Genomic DNA, 22,025 nt, shown 5'->3' on the forward strand with positions numbered 1-22,025 from the left:
TGCCATGTGGAAGACACACCTGCAGAGCCGAACGTAAGCGCTGACTTCTCTGTCTCCTCACCCGAGTCCACAGGAGACCAGGTGGCCCTGGGAACCTCTTCTATGGCACTCCTGAGCCCCAGGTTGTGGGCAGGGGCTGGAGGAAGGCACCGAGCTGCAGGGTGAGCGTGGGCAGATGCATGAGCCTGTGAGGGCCTTCTCCAGGGCTCAGCAAACTCGTCACTGGCAGAGCGGGGCAGGACTTAGCCGGAGCTGGCCTTGGGGGACACCCGGTGGCAGCTGCACCCAGGCCAGCTCCACACTCTCATGAGGGGCTGCTCATTTAGGGAGGAAGGCTAGAGAAAAAGGGCTCTGACCTTCCTCCTCCCCCCAGGAGCCTGTCTCCCCAGGAGGGAGGAGCGAAGCTGCCTGGGTCGCGCTGCTCGGTCCCTCCACCATGGTCAGGCTATTTGGCTCCTACTGCACGCTGCGACCTCAGTGCCCAGCCAGCCTGCACACTGAGCCCGCACTGGACCACGAGTTCCTGATTAGGACTAAGGCTCTGTCTGGCTCTCGCCTCTTGCCCAGGACAAAGATGCACCCCGAGCCCCAGCCCTGGGCTGGTGCCTGATGGGAACTGCCAGCCCTGATCGGATCCAACAGCCTGGATCCCTGGAGGCGGGGAAGGGCCAGTCACCATCTGTTAGGACGCAAGAGCCTCCTGGATGCCCACTCCCTTCCTGTACTGCTATCATGGCCAGACCCCAGCTGCCCCAGACTTCACCCTTACCAGCTGGACTGGACACCCTCCAACACCCAGGAGACTCGCCTACTCTAAGCTGGGCCCCACATCATGGCCCAGCCCTGGGCTGTGTGCCGTCAAGTTCTGGGGCCTCCTGCTCATGGGGACAAAAGAGCCGCGTGCTCTATAGCTCTAGTTCTAGGCTTTGGCTTTCCCCCTGCTCTCACTCAGCTGCGTTGCGCTACGTTCCCTATGAGAAGTGCCGTCCTGCCCCAGGTGAACACAGCAGGAAGGTGGACGTGCTAGGAGTGAGGGACAGCCAGGCTGGAGCAGACAGGTGAGGCCCTCAGTGTCCAGAGGAATCGGACACAGCAGGTTTGCCCAGACTGGGGTGGCCGTCAGCACGTGTAGGAAGTCCCCAAAAGGGCTCCAGCCAAGTGTCTTCGCAGAGTCCTTTCACTCTGCCTATCTAGCGACTTGGGACTCCACCATGCTCTCAACGATAACAGTGCCGTTGTGCCCAGACTGTCTGCGTCAACAACGCGGTTTTTATGCTGCACACCTGCTTTCCTTCTGAGGGGCGGGATTTGGCTATGTCGTAGGCAGAGGGTGCCTAGGTGACTGGCTCCCAATAAAAACTCTGGGCACTGAGGGTACAGTGAGCTTCCCTGGTAGACAACCTATCACACGTGTCGTCACATTTCATTGCTGGGAAATTAAGCAAGTCTGTGTGGCTCCGCAGGGAGAGGCTCTTGGAAGCGTGCACCTGGTTTCCCAGGTCTTTGCCCCCGGAGCCTGTTCCCTTTGCTGATTTTGCTTTTTTGTGTCATAAATCATTGCTCTGGGTACAACTACATGCTGAGTACTCTTAGTGAATTCCTGAACTGGGGGCTGTGTTGGGGACCCTCGACACAATGCCCCATCACTCTGGTGTAATGGATTGACCAACCACTCTGTTCTTGGGAGAGTTTCTGTATAAAGACCATCAGACACACCCAGTGAGCCAGGGCCCCAGGGTCCATCCAAGTATTAAATGTTAGTAAAGCTTAATTTCTTCCATTATTTTCCTCCATGAAAAAAATAAAAGTAAATAAAAGCTGTAATATATTCTTCGGCAAGATGATCCCAGTGGGTTTACACCCATTTGGAGATTGCTCTTCAGACAAGGATGAAACAACACTAGAGGAAAGACTCTGAAAGCAGGCCAGGGGGACGCTGAGCAGCCCAGAATGGCTCTGTTCAGGGTCAGCCCTGGGCGTGGCCTTTGCAAAAGGGATGTGGTGTTTTTCTCTGCACTCCTCCACCATCTCTTTAAGATGGAAATGGACCCTAGGGTTCAGTGCGGCCAATTTAAGGGCTCTCCCTGGGTTATTCCCCCACTTTCAGGCTTCAATTACTTTTTGTGTCCTGACAATTCCCTTATCTCTTTCCCCATTCCTATCTCTCTCCTGAGCTCCAGACCTGCACATACCACTGTCACTGGAGACTTAGGTGACACTTAGGTGTCCCATAAAACCTTCACACTCCACAGCCAAAGCTGAGCCCATCAGCTCTTCCCGTGAGCAACAAGATTTCCTCCCGATTCATGGAGGGGTGCCATGATCCACCTGTCACCCAAGTTAGGGACCTGGAAGTTCCCTAGGAAGCCTACCCCACTCTCACTCTTCCCTTCAATTCCCAAGCCCATCTCCTTCTGCCTCAGCACCCCCCTCCCGCCCTTCCCTATGCCCTGAGAGGCGGGGCCCATGCCAGCACCGCCTGGGCTCCCTGCCCTCTGGCTGGATGTGGAAGGCCTCATCAGGAGGCTGGAGGGCGCCAGCAGAGAGAAGATGGGGCAGGTACTCCCTGCTGCCTCTGCTTCTGTGCTGTTTCTCTGGCTGGAGCTGGCTCCTCAGGTGGCTTCAGCCCTCTCTGGGATCAGAAAGACATACCTCTCTTTACCCCTAAGGCCGAGGAGTGGCTAGTCTTCCTGTGGTCGTCTCTGGGGGCCTCCGCACTGGTGTTTGCTTCCTTATGGCCCCTCCCCCACCTCTGTATGTACTCCCTTCACTAGAGTCTCTTCATGCAACCACCAGGTGGGCTCTGTCCTCTGCTGGGGCTATGCCTGACGGCCATCTGACTCCCACACCTCTTGTTAGTACCGCTCTTCTCTGTTCCCATGGCACCCTCCACATTAGTCATTAAGAGCAGGGCTCTGGAGTCTGACTGACATGGGTTCAAGTCCTGGCTTTGTCACTTACTATCTGTGTGAAACTGGGCAGGTCCTGGAACCTCTTTGAGCCTCGATTTTCTCATCTGTGAAGAGGGGATAACAACAATGTGTCTGACTTCACTGAGTGGTTGAGAGGATTAGAAGAAAGAAAGCTTGTAAAGTGCTGAGGTTTTTAATCAATGTCTGGTATTTGTCATGTGTTCCTTATCGCCACTCACTGGGCCACTGCAGGGGCCTCCAGCCAGCTGGTCTGCCCTCACCTCCTGCTCATTTGTTCAACACTGCCAAGAGACTATTCTCCAATGCAAATCTAAGCAAGTTTCCCCAGGTTTAAACCCTTTACTGCCTCACCAAGCCCTCAGGTTAGACTCCACATTCTTAGCAGGGTGTGAATCCCCAATTCACACCTCTCCTGCCACTCCCACAAGATACTTCACACCCAAGCAATCCCACCCTGCTTAAACGTTCCCCACACCCCACATCGGCTCATGCTGCTGGGTCTGGCACCAGCTATTTTCTCCACCTAGAATGCCATTCCTTTTTTTGGCTCCTTCACAAATTCTCATTTGTCCTCCAAAATCCAAACTCATGGGCACCTCCTCTGAGAAGTCCTCCCAGACCTTGTAGGGAGGTTATGGCTGCATCCTTCTTACAACTTCTGCCCTCACACACATTTCTGCTGGTCATGCTGAGATGACATGCACCTGATCATCTGTCTGCCTCTCCCACGAGATGGTGCTACTGGGTGGCAGGGCCTGCTTTGCCCACCTTTAAATCTCGAAAGCCAGCACTGAGGGATGATCAGGCTGGGTGGCCCAGCTAAAGAGGCAATGAGCTCTTTGTCACCAGAAATATGTAAGTCGAGGTGAGCAACCACCTGGCAGGAAGACCTCAGAAGGAACTGGATCATCCATTTGCAAAAGAGGCTGAGTTCATGGCCTCGGCGGTCCCTTCCACCCAAGTGAAATATGCTGTCTATGAGGTAGTGAGCTCCCTGTCACTCCACATATTCAAGCAGAGCTCAGAGGACTCCCTATCAGGGTGCCGTCGGGCATTTCCTGCACCGAGGGAGGTTTTATTTGATGATGTCCCAGGTGTCTTCCTTCTGTGTGGCTCTATGATGCCAAACAAACTAGAAGATTCTAAGGTGTTCTAATGATTCCGTTTCCAATATGTCACCTCTAATACAAGTCTCTCCAGATTCAACACCAGACAAACAGCTACTTCACTTTTTTCTCCCAAAGTCTTAAACACGTTTACTCTTCTGATGTTAATGTCTTTCCCTTTCTCTCCTCAGCCATAAAGTACGGGGCCCCCTTTGCACACTGCCTTGAAAACATACATCCACAGGAGGGAGAAGAACTTGAGGCAGGCATTGCCCATCCCAGTCTCAACTACGAAAAAGGAAAAAAAAACAAACAATTAGAGCAAATCTCCAAATGGAAAGAAAAATCTATGCCCAGAACAATTCTGCTCAGCTGCTTGTTCAATTGATTTTGCGAAGGGCTGCCTGGCAGAGAGAAGGGCTTTCATTGTTCTTTTGGGGATCAGCAGGAAAATGGACACACAGCCTGTCTGGTAGGTCTGTTCTAACAGATGACTGGGGCTGCCATTCTCTGGGCCTGCTGTCACCACAAAGGCAGGGAAGTCAGACAGCAGAGGATGACACCCTGGGAGCTGGCTGGATGCTGGCTGTAAGCTGTTTTCTCGCTGTCCAAGGTTCTGAAAAGGGCCTTTTGTTTCATTCTGACCACTCACCCAAGGCGGTCAATAGTGAGAGGGCAGAGAAGGAAGACTCAGATAGTCCAAAAGCAAGCCCCAGACCTCCATTATGTATGAGGTTGGGGGAAAGGCACGTACCATGGAGCTGAAAGACCTGACTTCAGCCTGGGGTCTCCAGGGCCTGCCTTGTCTTCCTTGGACAAAGGGTGGTGGATAGATTTGGTGTGCCCCAAGGCAATAAACCTCTGAAGAGCACAGTCTATAAATAGCTGTAGAGATCCTGTCTTGTCCAGGATCCTTTAAGTAAGAACTGCACAGAAAATGGTTTAGAGTACAGCAAAGCCTTTCTGGGGGAACAACTTGAGGTGGGGGGTGGCATTGGGAGATTCCAGGCACAAACAAGGGTACTCTGGGATCCCATTCAGGGCCAATGGGGCATCTTAGGAGCCTTGGGGCCACTGAGAGAAAGGCCTCTCTTTTGGGAGGAGGTATTTCAAGAGGAACTCCCTTGGGACCTTTTCTGAAAGAACACCCTCCCAGCCAAGAACTTATCAGATCACAGGCTGAAATTCAGCTCCCACCACCCCTGGTGCCAACACCCTTGTGCAGTGCACAAAATGCACAACCGCACTCAGTGGTCTTGGCTCAGGCAACAGACCAATGCAGAGTGAGGGTAAAAGGCCTTTCTTCCCCTTCCAGTGATGACCCCAGAGGTGCCGAAGCCACCAGAGTCTGGGGAGTTTTCTGGCAGTGTGAGATTCTCCACATGGGCAGTGGCAGCCGGGGCTGTGGGGGTGTGCTGGGAGGGGGCTCCAGGTAGCTCTGCGGACTGAAGAGGTGGACGTGTGGGTGCTGGGATAAGAGAGGAAGGAGAGGGTATGTGCATCATAGCGACTGTAGCCGCTGTGCAATTTTTGGGCAAGAGAGAGGCATCTTTTAGGATTTTCCGAAATAAATGCAGCTCATTCTGAGGGGTCCCCTATTGCAAGTCTTCCGTGATTTGCCCCTTCGCTTTGGCCTCACTCGCTCCCTTAAGCCTGCCTACATCAGGGCATACAACATGCTGAATGAGAGTTATTTGATCACCTACGCCTTCCCATCTAGACAGCTCCCTGAGGGCAGCGATCTCTGAAGTCCAGCTCTATGCCCGCAGGCTCCGGCACATAGGAGGTGCCTGGGAAATGTTATCGTAGAAGTTGATGAATTATAAGACTAGGTCTAAGGCTTGGGGGGGCCCACCTGAAGGTGTGTGGGGTGGGAGGATATCAACTACCCATTGGCTGGAGAGTCTGGCGGGCCCCTGGTACCCTTCTCAGCCCCTTCCTGTGGGAGCCAGAGGGCCCAGGAAGCCCTGCACAACGGAAGGCCCTCGATGGCCAGGGAGATGGGGGTGGGGAGGCCACTGCTGTCAAGAGAGGAGCTGCAGGCTGTCTAGGACCCCAGTTGGCCCAAACAGGTCCTTGACAGCACTAGGTCCTGTGTCTACCTCCCTTAGTTGGTCTGAACCCACCAGCCACCATCAAACCATGTGGGTATCCATTGGCATAGCCTTATGGCCACCTTCTGAAATCACAAAGCATTTCCCCAGGGCAAGCCATAAAAGCATGGGATTACATGCTGAAATAGCCCCTAAACCACATGATTATATCACATTATCTCTCAACTGCCTCAAAAAGAAATCCCCAAGTTAAACAAACAAACAAACAACCCCCCCACCCAGATATTTATGGCCTTTTAACTGAAAACATCTCTCATCACTGATTCCTATAGGCTTGTGTTTACTGGGAGGCCAGTTGGGTGTTCGTAGGGAGCCTTTACCTTCTGAGTTAGAAAATCCTAGCGTCTCTGGGAGGGCTGGAAGGGGGTATCATGCTCCCCAATCCAATGCCCGGGCCCTCGCCGCCCCATCCCTTCCCAGCAGCTGCCCACCCTGAGCCCATTCACGCACTTCTTGTGAGCAGGGTGGAGGGCTGAGAGCATGCTTCAGGACCCAGAATCCAGCCCCACCTCCTGCGAGGGGCCTGCCCTGCTTGTTGAGGCTCCAGGGTAGAGATCGCAGCCCTTTCCTTCCCCAGATGATCCGCACGGAACAAGGTTTTGGTGCTTCCATTGCTCTTACATGGTCAGCCTCCAAGAGACAAACACAAGGACAAAAGCATGGGCTCTAATCTAGGCTTTGCGACTGCTGGTCTGTGGCTGCAGCCTCAGCCTCATCTGGGAGCTTGTCAGAGATGCGGCATCTCAGGCCCAAGCCCAGAGCTACTGAGCCAGGATCTGTACTCACTAAGATCCCCAGGTGACGCATGTGCACACTGAGCGGGGTGTGGACAGTCACTGGAAGGGGTAGGAAAGATTTCTGGGATACTGGTAATCGTTGGTTACTTTATCTGGATGCTGGGTTCACAACTGAGTGCAGTTTGTGAAAATGCATAGAACTATACACTTATGATATTTGTACATAATACACATTACTTTTAATAACAAGGAGTCAGGATTGTCAGCTAGCAGAGGCAGCTGAGAGCTCGAAAGCTGAGCCGTGCTCAGCTGTCATCAGAGCAGCCCTGGCTGAACTGACTTCTCCTAATTCTTATGTCAGATTCCAATGACTGGGGACTCATGGCTGAGCAAGTAACCTCAGAGGTCCTCCTTTGGTCATTCTTACCTCCTCTGCAGCCTGTCCTGAGGCCTTGTTTCGCACTCAAGGCAGCAGAAGCACAGCAGATTGGCTGTGACTTAGGCAGGCCCGAGTCTGTCCCTGACTGGTTCTGGCAGAAGAAGGTCACGTTAAGGCCAGAAGTTGTCACAGGTAAAGCTACACCCAGGTCACTAGCACCAAACCCAGTTGTCCTCTTCTCCACCCCAAGTTTACTCTTGCTTTATCAGTGTCTCTCTTAGCAGTGTCCAGAGGTGAACACAATTATGCAGACCTAGTTCCATCACTCATTCATTCATTCATTCATTCATTCATTCATTCATTCATAGTGATAATGGCTAATCTTTATTGAATCTTGCTATGCAGCAGACACTAAGTGTGTTACATACACTATCTTATTTAATCTTCACAACCTTATAATTATCCCTGTAACTTAAAGTCACACAGCTGGAAAGTAGTACAGTTGGGATTTGAATACAAGCAGTCTGACTACCACTGTCTTATGTCTGAGGCACTCTGATATACTTTGGGCATACATCAAAAATGAATCAATAAATATACTAAAAACCCCTGAATTGTATCCCTTAAAAGAATGAATTCTGTGATATGAATTATATCTCAATTAAAAAAATCTGAATAAAAATATTGGTTGGGATATATGTTGACCACATCCCTAAGAATTTAAGTGATCTCTTTCTCTTGGTATAAACCATCTATAAAAAGAAATCAAATATTTCTTTAAAAAAATGAATGAAACGTCTCAGACATCTTTGTAGTCCCACAGAACTAATTCCAAACTTCAGTCCTGCCAGCTGGCCATGGCCATGGATAGAGTTCCAATTTTCCTTACTATAAAGTGGGGACATTGAACCTGGCCTTGTCAGGTGGTTGTGGGGATTTGAAGGAAAGGCTGCACTTGACAGCAAGCTGGCCTTGGTAAATCAGAATGCTGAGTACTGAATTTCATGAGGGCAAAGGCTCGGGGCGTTAACATGGCACCGCTGCCAGGAACGCTCTGAGAGCCCCCAAAGCTGTTGAGATCAGCCCCTCACCCGGATCCAAGGCCCACCTGGGCCTTCTCATTCTCACTGCAGAATCCCTCCTTACTCCTCCATGCACATGCTGGGGTTTCTGCCTACGATTCCGCAAGGAAGATGGGTGCTTTCCTTTTTCCCACACACCTTGTTCCCTCTCTGGCTGGCCAGGGGCTGGCATTCCTGAGCCAGGTCAGTGTGTAAGCTGCGAGCGGGCCCTCCCAACCTGCTGGCATGAGGGCTCTGGCCCACACCCAGCACTGTCCTCATCGGCAGCTCTGTGCCCACGGGGGCCAAGTTGCTATGGTGACTCTACTACCCACACGGTGTCCAGGGAGACAGCATGGTGTAGCTGGAGCTATTTGCAAGATTTGCTGCAACCAGGCTGGGAAGATTCTGGAAAGGGTCAGAAGGAGTCAGGATGGGAACTAAGTGTAATTGCTTTCCCAACAGGGGCTGTGTGTGTGTGTGTGTGTGTGTGTGTGTGTGTGTGCTCACACATATTACCCACCCCCTGTCCCAGTTATAATAGTCACCAGAGAGGCATCAACTCATGATTGTCATAGGTTACTTTCTGAGGTGATATTCAGGGTTTGTCTTTGTGCTTAGTTTCTATACCGAAAACTTAAAAAAAAACAAAAAACATTCATATGGCAGCAGAACAGACTGAATTGAATTGTGACTTATATTGCTCCACATCTGTAGCTGGCTGCATGCTCTATCTTGTCCATTACCCTATAAGAGTTCCTACAGAACAGAGTGGGTCCCAGGAAATTATGCTGTGACGGGGAGAAAGATGACACACTGGGATGCCTCCCCCTGCCCTCCTCCCCTACCGCTCCCATACTCTCCTTATGTTCTAGGCAGCTTGTCTGAATCATCACGTTTAACCCACACCTCCATCCTGCATTCATTATGCCCATTTTACAGATGACAACAGCGAGGCTCGCAGAGGTTAAGTCCCTTGCCACCATCAGGAGCCAGTATGTGTAGGAGGTGGGAGTGAAACCCAGGCTGTGGTTTGAGTGAGGCCTGTGCTCACCGCCCCAGAAGACCCTGCTTCTGCCTCCTTCTCCTCCTTGGTGAGAGTTTAGTGGGCATAGCCTGCTAGGCCCCGAGGACGGAGTCTATGGCACCAAGTGAAATAAAGGAGCCGACCCGCTGGAAGAGCAGGTGGAGCACAACCCAAATTGCACCCATTGGGGACTAAACTCAAGAGCTTTCAGTTCCCCGTTCTGGGCGATCCTGGGAATTATTAGGAAATGACCCATGCACAATTTGTGCTGACCCAATTCAATCCAGAGTCGTTAATCGGAATCTTTTCCTCACAGTCATGAATGTGGGCTCCCCTGTGCAGAGCCTCTGAAACAGCCCTGACTGCAAATAAATGAATCCTCAGGAGTGGTGAGAACCAGGCCCTAACATCTTCGGAGAGCCCTCGTGTGTGCAGCTAATGCTGATTTGTAAAGCACTTTATGATTTATTCATGCCGCCTTGCCAGGCTTCCCAGGACAACCTTCCCCTGGCACAAATGAGCACGAATCCCAGAATAGAATGTCAGGCTTCATTAAAAGAAAAAACCCGGCTGTGGGGATGTCCCTTTTTTGCTCCCTAGCCTGCGTCACCCAGCATTTGTGGATTCAGGTCAAATCCCGGAAAGCACCTGTGCTTTAACCGACGTTGGCTTGTGAGTAAGGCGGGGTGTCAGGAGCTTCCTTTCAGGAGGGAGAGACTCTCCAAGGGTTGGGCCTCGAGTCTGTCTGCACCCAACACTCCAACTGGGGCCAACAGATATGTTCCCAGGTGGCGGGCAGCGAGTGACAAGGAACTGGGCACAGGGGTCCCCAGGAGGGACAAGGTAAAGCTCTGTTCCCCCGCATCTTGGCTGGGAGACCGAGGTGGGCCCCTCAGCTCTCAGAGGTGCATAGAGGGATCAGAGCATTGTGGGAATTAGAAGTTGCCAAACAAGCTGCTGGTGGCATTTTGATTGTTGTCCTGGTCTACTCAAACTTGGGGAGGGCGTCCCCAAGCACACGGGGAAGAGGAGAGTCTTTGCTCTCCTTAATGAGCATCTTCAGATACCTCAGGAACACCCCCTTGCCCAGCCCTCACCAGTGCCCAGGATAGCTGCCCATAGACTTATACGGAGCCCATGAAATCACAGGGCATCCCAGGGCACAAAAGTCATGCAGAATTGTAGGGGACCACATGCTGTGGTCATCATCCTCGTGCCAGAGGGTCACATTCTTGAAGGAATAAACCACTAATCTGCACCCACAGGACTTCTGAGCAACTCAGCTGCTTTGGAAGCTGACTCTAGGTACCCTGATGCCAGCCAGATGGGGAACCTGCGCCTCCTAAATTCGCTTTCTTAACCCCTAGAAGGGCAGGATAAAGCAAAGGGGGCAGTGATGGGCTTGGAATAAAAACACTGAGAAGGAAGCTTGAACGGAGTGAGGCCTGGGGCACTTGGGGTTTACCTGCCCTCCAGGTCCACCCAGAGAGGATGAGTTCTTGAGCACCCCTGGGGTATCAGGGACATGACCACCCACTTCTCAAATGGAACCTTTGAACATAGTAAGCATAGTTCGAAAGGTTCCATCTTAATTGCTAAACAATTCACGTTGCCACACTGGTGACATTAACAGTTACATGACGCTGTGTTAAGAGTCAGTCCAATCTAAACATCTGCAGGAATCAGGGGCGTATCATCACGTACAATGTGAGATCCCAGAGTTTTCCCCCCTTTCCACTTGCTGTCTCAGAGCATAAGGATCCAATGCAGCCCCAAAAGTCCAAGGCATGGGGATGATCTGCAGTGTGATTTCGGGGTCTGCTTGTTTATCCTTGGCTGCCAACTGTCAATCCATCACCGACCAGTAGTGGGCAACACTGAGACTTTCGAGGAGCAGATAGCAATCGAAAAGAGAGCTTCGCACAAAGGGGCCTACATTGCTCTTAACACCTTAAAAGAAAACAGCAACAAGAAAAAAGTTGCTGTTGGATTAATCCAGTAAATACTGATCCTTTGACTGTCCCTCTAGCTCTGGTCCTCCATGCAGGGAATCAGATGAAGTATTGCATTTGGGACAAGAGGGAGACCCAAACAGCTAAACCAGTTTCGAGAGATGACCGTAGTCAAAGTCTAGAATACAATCTCAACTGGTCATCCTCCTCTTAAAAAGCAAGCCGATGATACTTTCCACAGAGAATTAGTTCTACACAACTGCCAACTGCTAATGTATAATACTCCTTAAAATAATAATACCTAAGCAACCACCATTTAAAACATGTTAATCAATTTTCAGGATAATATTTCTAAAATTTAGTAGATAAAGTTATATACTGTTTTGGGCTTCCTTAATATATGCATGTTCTGTGATTGTTATTAGGGTAAATGGGTGTATTTGTTCCTTCTTAAACAGCCCTGACCTTGACCTCAGGTGTGGATGCTTTTCTGGGTGGTAATTTATCTCCCTCACTTTTCTAGGTTAGCCAGTCATTTTCCAGGGGGCTGTCTTCTAGCAGTGACCTATTGAATCCGTGACCTTAATTTTACAGGCAATACTTAAATCCCTTTTGGTCTGAAAGCAACACCCTACTGCCCTGTTGAATTGTGTGAACAGCTGAATGGGTGGTCCGCTGCCTGTTCATGCATTTTCGTGCATTTCTGAGTTTGTGTGTGTTTTTGATGATTGAGGTCACCAAGAAAACCTTACATCATGTACCATGGGAATATGCAGAATGACTTACAGTGCAAAGTGTTTCGAAGGTCTTTTCAGAGACAAAGGACCCATCAAGGCCAAAGAGAAAGATGGATGCATAGGAAAGCATTCCTCCGAGGATGATGAGGTTGTTCATGTAAGGACTTGACATCTTTATCAGCCTGAGAAGAGAAGGATATATGATGGTGAACAGAACTGCTAATGTAGTTATTACTTCGACAAATATTTTCTGACTGTGTATATTCTTGCCAAGGCTGGAGGAGGAGAGAAAAATATACGCCCTGGTCTCCACTGCCCCCTCTCCAAGACTGTGCCACCGATTAGGGACTGTTTTCCCCCTCTAAAGGACCCCGAGCAGCTATCCATTTCTAGTTGTTTGTTTTCTGTTCTCTTTGGTCAAGTTCACCTACTGCTTCTTTGGGGACAGCTTGTAGCATCAGCTTCTCCAATCATTAATTTTTAGTTTACAAAAAAACATCGTCAACAGGTTTTTTGTTGGCTGGGGCTAGGAAGACATGCCAAATGTGGAGAATTCTACATTCACTTTCAGCCCCTGTCCACAGTGAGGAGGAAGATGGCTCCACCACACTGCCCTGTGCTGCGTGGACCGGGTCTTGGAGGTCTGCAGGAGAGAATTCAGGGCTGCTTAGCAATTGTGGCCCCCAGTGGTGAGTGGGCATCCACTTTGGCTGCCTGAAGCTCACACCGTTCCATGCACAGGGGGCCACCCACGTGGATAGGCACACCATCCCTGGTGAGCAGGTGATGCAGGTGGACGGGAATCCCCCTCCCGACCCCCTACCCCTGTCTTCACCAGGCTACTGTTGGGTCATTCTTTATCCTCCCAGACTCTACATGCTTCTCTCTCACTCCCTCCAGGAACCCTGCTGTGGCTCGCAGCTGCTCAGCAAGCCAGGACTGGGTTAAACAACCATCAGGTGGCTGGAGTTCAGCCTCAGAGGCGCCTGCCTCTCCCAGCACAATCTGCTCATAACGTCTTGAGTTTTCAGGTGCCCCATGGTCCCGGTGTTCTTTTACAGATTGCAATTAAGATCAATTATTCCCCGAACACTTTCTTTTGCATTACGTACCGTGTTTCCCCGAAAGTAAAACCTAGCCAGACAATCAGCTCGAAGGTGTCTTTTGGAGCAAAAATTAATATGAGACCCAGTCTTATATTATTATAGTATAGTATAGTATACCCAGTCTTATATGATAGTAAAAGAAGACCGGGTCTAATATTAATTTTTGCTCCAAAAGACGCATTAGAACTGATTGTCCGGCTGGGTCTTATTTTCGGGGAAACACGGTAGTTCTATTAATCCTGCCACATTGAAAAAATGTGATGTGTCAAAGTGGTAGAGAGATAAAAAGCCTGCTGCGCACTGTGCACCGTGTTCGGGCTTTTGAGTTGGGAGCACTGGGTCCAGCGCATGTCCCCTGTCACCCCACAGAGGTGTACCTCTGTCAAGGCAATTAGCCAGCTGAGTTTCCTCACTTGTGAAAGCACAGATCACACCGCCCAGGGCACATGGGAAGCTGAGGAGAGACTGGATCCTGGAGGCTCTTTTGCAGACCATGACCCATAATATAAAGCACTTTCGTTCTTATTTCCATAGGAAGCTGGGGAAGGGAGAGGCCAGGAGGCGGACAGGCTTCCTGGAGGAGGGGACCCTAATGGATTGGAGAGCATTTAGGAAGATAGAAGCGAGGGGGATTTGGAATCACAGTGACATTTATTCCTATCTCTTTGCAGATTTTTTAATCTGCAAAGCCAGTCAAAAAATTCACACGGATGCCAATCTTTGGAGAGAATGATTGTAATTTCCCCCAGGAGGCCAAGAGGGCTAGTTAAGGAATTAAAGGAGTTTAGTCTTATGATAGGGGCAGCTAATTGTTGTAATGGGAATTCTGGAAGCTTATAGGAAAGGAATCTAACATTGAGAACTATGAGCCCAGGCCTTGTGCCAAATGCTCATCATTTAAAGTTCGTATGGCGCATACAGAGGTTATTTCACTTTTTGTGTGTGGCAGTGTATGTGTTATTGGTGATAAATAAAACAAAACAACAGGTGACTAAACTCTTTTTTTTGTTGTTGTTCTTCAGGAAATAGGTTTGACCTAAGCAGTTGCTACCCCAAAAACCAAAACAACCACCACAAAAAAGCTAGAGCCTCTAAGTTTCTCCTTTGCAAACAGAGAAAAGAAAAACAGCTGTTCTAGAATCGGGCTTGTTCCTGGCAGCCCTGGAGGTCACGCAGTGTGGCTTCTGGGCATGATGGCAGAGTCGTGTTGCCTGTGGGTAGGCACTGAGGTGTCAGCTGGTCCAGATCTGAGCCCTTGCTCAGTTCCTCCCTGGGTTCGGGGATTTGCTATGGAAACCAAAGAAGCTGGCTGAGCTTGGGAAACCCTACCGCCTGGGGTGGTGGCCTGTTCCACCCGCCAGTGACCAGAATAACTCAGAAAGCAAACTTCTCTTCTCCAGAGAGTGAAGGACATATGTGAGGGGAAAGAAATCAAGACCATAAACCAAAGGGATGGGTTCTGCCACACCCAGCAGTGTGGCTTGGACAGTAGCCATTGTCACTGTGCTCTCATCTGTTATCTGGGGAGTTTTCTGAAGGGTCAACCGAAACGAGGTGAGTTCAGGCCTGGGAAGTGCCCAGCCCTGAACTCAATGATCCCCTTTGGTAGTGCTTCCCTAAGAATCTGGGGTGTCGGTCAAAGACATTGGGGAGCTCTGTCTGCTAGATTTCTCCACCTGGGCGGCCACAACGTGCCCACGCATAGCTAAACTCTGAGAAAGCACATGGACTTGGATTCCTCAGTGTTATTTAACCTCGCCTTCCCCAAACATATCTGGCCAGAGACCCCTGTGCAACCAGCAGCCCTGCCTGTGTGTCTGTGTGTGTGTGTGTGTGTGGTGTAAACGTAAGCACGTGCTCATGAAACAGCTAATAACGCCTCAGGAACTGAACAGCACGCTTTAGAAAACTGCCCCTAAAACATCTTCTGTGCCTCGGGAGAACCTGTCATGTGACACTCCTACGAGGCGTGTCAATCCAGAAAGCGTGATCTGAGGGGAGGGCGTGAGCGGCTTACTTCTGATTCCGGTTCTTGATGTTGAAGAAGAGAAACGCGCTCGCCATGATCATGCCCAGGATCGTGAGGGCAGAGAGAATGCTGTACAACGGTAGGGATATCTTCCGCAGCTGCTCCAGGATGATGGTCTTGTCTTTCGGAGGTTCGGATCCTGGAAGGCCAAGGAAAAGACATCAGCGGAGCCCAGGGCACGTCGGCCCCCGAGAGCGTCTCTGCCTGGATGTCCTTGACGTTGCCACCTGTGTACCAACTCTGTGCAGGACATGCCCACCGGCTGGTAGGCTCTGCTGGTTGGCCAGCCAGCCCAGCAGGGAGCCGGAGCCAGGACTTATTTCTTTCTCTAAATAGAATCAATAAGGGATTTGTGATGCATTTAATAGCCATTAGAAGACTAGAATTTGATTTGGTCTAATTACCCTGTTCAAAAACCATTGCCATTTATCCCCAAAGGTACCAGTGAGTGGCTCAGAAGGTGCAAGGCTGGGTGCTGTGAGTGGGTACTATTGGGTGTCCCTGGAGGGTGAGGAACTTGGCTTTGGCTCTCAAGGACTCTGCTCCAAAATATAATAATGACCACCCCCTCACCAGGGTGGACACTTTGCCTGTCAATTCCACACAGACATATATAGATTTTCTGCCTCAAGGTCATTATGTTATAAAAGCTCTTTCTGGTTTTCCATTGTCATAGGATTTGCTAACTGTGGGAGGCATAAGCTATTGGCACACCTTCCCGTCCCTGCTGTGCCAGGACTGGACCGCAACTGTGGGATTCCATCTCTGTGTGTGACTTTGGAGCTATCCCTGCTCATTCTTCAACGGCACCAGGAACCTGGGGTACTCAAGGGCCGCAGGGCAAACTCATCTTTGTGGACGGGGCACCGTTCTCCTGTTTTAGTTTTACCAGGTATGGCTAGCTTGGGAGAAGGGATGCAGGGACTTCTGCAACCCCTCCCTCACTCCTTTCAAATCCTCTTTCTCAGCTGCTATTTCAGGTCAGGTTTCTGCTGTGGAATTGTGAGATGTTGAGGCTCTTCCCTACAGTAGAAGGGTATGCAGAATCAGCCAGCTGCCCAGGAGTGGCAGAACCTGGGAGCCTGGGGAGACCCAGCAGGGGTCACAATGACACCACCCCCATGGCTGTGCCATGCATGCCAGCCTTGTTATGTCTCCTTTCTCAAGAGACAAGCAGAGGACAGGCAGATGTTGCTATAGAGGTTGAGAACTCTCCTGAACATCTGTGTTTAAAAAACTCTGCTAGCAAGTTCAAATGTGTTTGAAAACATTCAATGGCTAAGAGGAGTGTGAACCATGTAAACAGTCTAGGGAAGCTGCCAGGTTTGAAAACAGCAAGGAACCTGCTGGCATGGTTAATGTAAAGCTTTAAGCAATTCCATGCAAAGCAATATTTTTAAGGAGTTGCTTCAAGAACGGAAAGTCGGGGCAAAAGCAGACACCGCAGATAGATTCTGCGATAGATTCTGCAAGAAACACCATTTCTTGCTTCCAGAAGGGAAAGCTCAACATCTGGGAACTTCTACTCCCTCTCCGCATTCCCCCTCCCGCCACCTATACCCTGGACTGCATTAGGCTGGCTCAGGTGCCTCTGGCTCCCAAACACAAGAGCCATCCTGGGGGCGCCCATGAGTTCCTGGCTGGAAACAAGCCCCTCTCTGGGCACTGAGGAAGGGGGTGAGGTTTGAGCAAACATTATATGATGACTGTGACCACTAGATGTTTGTGTAGGAACAACTTCAGAAAATTGACAAAAGCCCCTCCTCCTTACTCCGCCTTCCCTTCCCCGGAAATGGCACTTTCCCATGGTACATCTTAACTGAAACGTTATGGAAGCCAAGTGGTAATGACTTTTCAGAAGCGTTAGTAACAGCAGCAGCCCTGACTTTTCTTTCTTGCTACTCACCCGAACCATTCATTCGCTATTCCTCCATTCTTCACCATTCCATCATCCACCACTATTCCTTCACTCATTATCATTAATAATCACCAGTCATCATTAATGACCAATCATCATTAACAATCACCATCCACCTGTCAGGCCTGGTGGTGGGCATGGTGATTCCAAGACAAGCAAGACAAAGTCCCTGTCCTCCAGGAACTCACACATTAGCTATGTAAAAAGAAAAGGGCACTCAGAAGCAATCATGTTTAGTGAATGCTTACCACAAGTTAAGCGCTTTATAGCGATCTTCTCAACAATCTCACGGATAGAGAAGATTATTCCCATTTGGGGGGTGGGGGTGGTCAACAGTTTTCTAGGTGCTAAGTGGCTTTCATAACTAGTAAGTGGCAAAGCTGGCAGAATTTGGACCCAGTTCTGCCCAGTCTGAAGCCTGTGCAGACTGCCCCCAATGACAGCGTCCAGGTGGTTGATAACACCAGGCATGGGGAGGCCTACGCAGGACGCAGAGGGCAGTTCCTCCTGATGGAGGCAGGAAAGGCTATCGAAAGGAGAGCTGAGCCTCGGAAGGCGAGTGGTTGGCTGTTCACGAGGAATACAAGGTGGAAAGGGCATTCAGGGCAGAGAACACATCAGGGGCAAAGGCGTTGGTGGTGTTCTGGTGTATTTGAAGAACTGTAAGGAGGTTGGTTGGGGAAATGTGAAAAAGGAAGCTGAGACATGAGGAGGGGTCCCTTCATGGAGGCCTTAGGGGCCTCGCCGTGGAGGACCCTTGTTGGGAGCAATGGGGACCGTGCAGGGCTCTGAGCAGAGGTGGGGCATCTTCAGCATGGCATGATAGCAAGGGCAGTTTGGCTGTTGAGGGCAGAATGGACTTGAGGGAGTTAAGACAGGTTAAGCCCACCCATCCATCCACCTACCTACCCATCCATCCATCCATCCATCCATCCATCCATCCACCCATCCATCCATCCATCCATCCATCCATCCATCCATCCATCCACCCGTCCATCCATCTACCCACCCACCCACCCACTACTTCACTGACTCATATGTTCACCTGTTCATTCAGTTTTTCACCCACCCACGCATCCACTCACTTGATCAATCATGTATTCATTCTTTCATCAAACATTATCGAATGTCCAACATATACCAGACCCTGCCCAGTTCCAGGAGTTTAAAGTCAAATAGGATCCAGTCAGGGAGCTCACAGTCCAACAACCTAGAAATTTCATTGCCAAGTGGCCATGGGAAAGGCCGAGATGAAAGACTGTGGAAGCCAAGAGAAGGGAGCCACTAGCTCAGCTGGGGGCAATCAGGGAAGGCTGCACAGAAGAGGTGTTTGATCTGGTTCTAGAAGCTGAGGAGGAGTTCTCCAGCAAAATGAGAGAGGGAATGGTCTTCTAGGAAGGGCAGCAAATGGAGACCAAGCCCCTTCCCAGAGGAGGAGACAGAGCTATATTTCGCTGGAGAACTTTTGAAAAGAATTACTCCTGGCCATCCTCTGATTTAAACACAGATGCCTCAGTGAGAGCCAGCACTCATACCAATTCGTGTCCCATCCCAGGAGCTGGAATCCAGCTCCCACGTGAGTGATGGGGACCGTGTGCTCAGTGAATATGTCTTGAGAAGAGAAGATATTCCCTCTTTCCCATGAAAACAAGGACTCTGAGCTTGTCCCCAACCCTCAGATAATACCCAGGCCTGAGAGCAACTGCGTAGGCGCCCTCCTCCAAGAAGCCCACCTGACTTACCTTGGAACCTAATGGTGTCGTTGATGATCTCCAGCGTGTCAGCCACAGCGTTGTATTCTCCCACCTTCACTTCCCTGCTGTCTGTGGGGAGCAATGGATAGTGGCTGATTAGATCCCAGTCCTGTGTTTGTGTCTGGGTTCCCATCCCAGCTCTTGCTCCCCACACAGGCCCTGGCTATATTCTTGCAGGCTTTTCCTTTCCCCAGTGCCTCTTCCAGGTGGAATCACTAAACTTCCTGCGTGATCTGGGCTGGAATACTCTCTCACACTGTCTCGTCAACTGGTCATCTGTCCTTTGCTGTACATCTACAGATGGGGAGCCCACTCCCCCCATAACTGCATTCTCTGCCTGTTACCAAGTCCTTCCTGGTTACTGAGAGGAATGTCTCTTTGTAACTTTCCCCTGTCATCTGGCTCTGTCCTCTAGGACCACACAGACCACCTCTGCACCTCCTTCTGTCCCAGAAAAGTCCTAGAGATCGAAGACGAAGACAGATCATCCCCTGGCACTAACCCCCAACCTTACCTTACTAAACATCATTCATGTCTACTTCCTACCCAGGCCCCTCCTTGTACCACTGCACAATGTCACTGTCTGTTTGACAGAGTGTAGACCCAAGGACTAACCAACACACTTTAGGCCTGATCTGTTCAGCAGCAAGTAGAGGGGACCATCCCCTCCTTCATTCTGTACATTACATTCCTATTAATGCCTTCTGAGGTGGAATTAGCATCTTTCAGAAGCTACGTTTCTCTGCTTTGTCACACAGAGCAGAGTCTCCTTCATACACACTCGTTCAGGTGTATTTTCAGACCTAATGGATGCATTTGAACTTACCTTCATCCTTGATACTATTCTGTTGGTGGATTTAGGTCATCATCAGAGATAATGATGATAAGAACTGGACCAGGGCGGTGATAGAAGGAATGGAGAGTGGGAATTAGACTTGACAACGGTTTCTTTTCTTCTGGGTAAACTCTGGACAACTGGGTAATCAATGGGTTGGGGAGATGGGGAACAGGGGAGTGAAGCAAGTGACTAGGGGGCTAGTCCCTGAGTGGGGAACCCAGGATTCAAAGAAGAGGACGAGATGACAAGTTCCCGTCTGACTGCGCTGAGCCTGAGGCGACCGTGGCTCATCAGGTTGAGATGTCCTTGAGTCTGGAGTGGGAGGAGAGGTGTGGGCTGGGGACAGAGACGACACCCCCAGGGATAGTACCAAGTGAGAAGAGGAGAGGACCAAGGGCATAATCCTAGGAAGTGCCAACCTCTAAGGGGCAGGCAGAGTAAGGACATTGCAAGGAGATTGGGAAGGAGTGGCCAGGACACCGGGAGCAGATGCCAGGAAAGAGTGGGCATTGCGGAAGCCAAGGAAAGGGACAATTTCACAATGGAGCTGGCCAGCAATGTGACATGCCACCGACAGGCTGGAACAACAAGCTCTTTGAGCCAAGGACCAGTGGATCTGGCATGTAGATTTGGGGACAGTGGTCATTACAGATAAAGCAGATCCAGGGGAAGGTGGGGGTAGAGGTGGAGGACCAAAGGGAAGGAGTGTGGGCTTGGCGAGCAGAGCCCCCATGGCAGAGCCGGGAGACAGGGTTGGCAGGGGACAGACAGGAGCCGAGGGGATTCACCGAGCCCCACAGTGTGCCTGGATCTGTGCTGGGAATTGGATGTGACTTTCTTTGTTCAGTTCTCGCTGTTGAGTAGAAGAGGTATTTTTAGTCCCACTTTACAAATGAGGAAACTGAAGCTCAGGCATGTGGTGGCTTTGCCCAAGGCCCCACTGATACTAAGAGCAGAATCCAGGTTCAAATCTAGGACGATTCCCATAGTCCATGCTCTTCCCTGAAACGGAGCCTTGTGGGATCCCTGAGAGGGGACAGTTTTGTGCTGAGCTGACCATCCCATGGGCCACCTGTGCTTCCTGAGTGTATTAACTGCAGAGAAGAGTGGGCCCATCTGCCCACCTGCAGGGCCGGCAGGTTCCCAGAGCTGCAGACCCTGGTCCTCAAAATGCCCTGAGGTAATAAAGCGATGGCATCAGGAATTCCAAGCGTGCACCCAGAGGAACTGCCTGCTGGGGCTTGGGCTTTGTAGAAAGGCAGGTCCACTAGTGGTTCCTTATAAACATTCAGGAAACAGAACAGGGAATCCCAGAGGCTGGCCACACTTCTGCCCGTATTCCTTTGACGATGGGGTGGAAAACAGGGCTGTAAAAGTCACTTCCTTCTCCAGCAAAGGTCTCCCCGCCATTTGGGCGGGGCGTCACACTGTGCAGGCGGCTGTCGCTTGCTTGGGTCACCCAGTTCCTAAATGTCACATTAGCAGACCCTGCTGGGAGCTCCAGCATCCCTGTCCTGGCCTTTTGAAGTCTTAGCCCCAATCAGCTCCTGCCCCTCAAAAGAGAAGGCCCTGATTTATTTATTTGGCGTGGGTAGGCAGCACATGAAATATGCAGGCTGATCGTAACAAATCATCAGGAGCCGGGAAGTGGTGTGGCCGCCCCCCCTCCATGCTCCCAGCCTCACAGCCCACCCCTCTGACTAACACACGATGCCCTGCTGTATATCCCATGGCACCAAAATAATACTCAGCTTCCCACCATGACCGTAATCACCATAATCTCTCCCTGGGGGCAGTTTTGGAGGCTCGCAGGCACTGCACACCTTCCTGCATTTAACGCACATGGCAAACCATGAATAGGGCATAATTCACCCTGGTCTACAGATGAGGGAAGAGTCTCACACAGGATAAGTGCATGCTCAGAGCCACGTGCTGGGCAATGACAGAAGGGGGCGCCTGAACTTGGGTCCCCTAGTTCTGAATTCAGAGCACTTTCACCAGCCATTCTGAGCAGGGGCTCCAGTCATTCAGCTCACATGTACTGAGCGCGTACTGCATGCCAGGCCTAGCCTGAGGTATTTCATAATGGAGAACCCCTCAAAAACAGCAGTTTAGGAGGTGGAAGGTTAGGTAATTTCCTCGTCCTTGACCAAGGTGGCCTTGGACATCTGTGCCGGAGGCTAGAGATATAAAGATTCAGAAAACATTCATAAACTCTGACCTTGTAGTTTAGTGACTACAGCCTTACTCAGCCCTACCAGGGCGGTAAAAATTATTTCCATTTGCAGACAGTATTTCCCTTGCAGTCTGCACCTTGTGAGCAGGTGGCCATAC

The 22,025-nt window shown here is 50.6% G+C and overlaps 1 protein-coding gene across 1 annotated transcript in view; it reads right to left on the reverse strand.

Moving 5' to 3' along the window:
- Positions 1 to 22,025, reverse strand: part of GABBR2 (gamma-aminobutyric acid type B receptor subunit 2) — a 335,814-nt gene that overhangs the window by 64,040 nt on the left and 249,749 nt on the right. The window contains exons 9-11 of the mRNA XM_081067695.1: positions 18,842 to 18,922; positions 15,170 to 15,320; positions 12,096 to 12,228 (exon numbers count right to left, since the gene is read on the reverse strand). Of these exons, the coding sequence (XP_080923821.1) occupies positions 12,096 to 12,228; positions 15,170 to 15,320; positions 18,842 to 18,922 (365 nt within the window). The remainder of the gene's footprint in view (positions 1 to 12,095; positions 12,229 to 15,169; positions 15,321 to 18,841; positions 18,923 to 22,025) is intronic.

The sequence above is a fragment of the Rhinolophus hipposideros genome, assembly GCF_964194185.1.
Source record: "Rhinolophus hipposideros genome assembly, chromosome: 11".
Lineage (NCBI taxonomy): Eukaryota > Metazoa > Chordata > Mammalia > Chiroptera > Rhinolophidae > Rhinolophus > Rhinolophus hipposideros.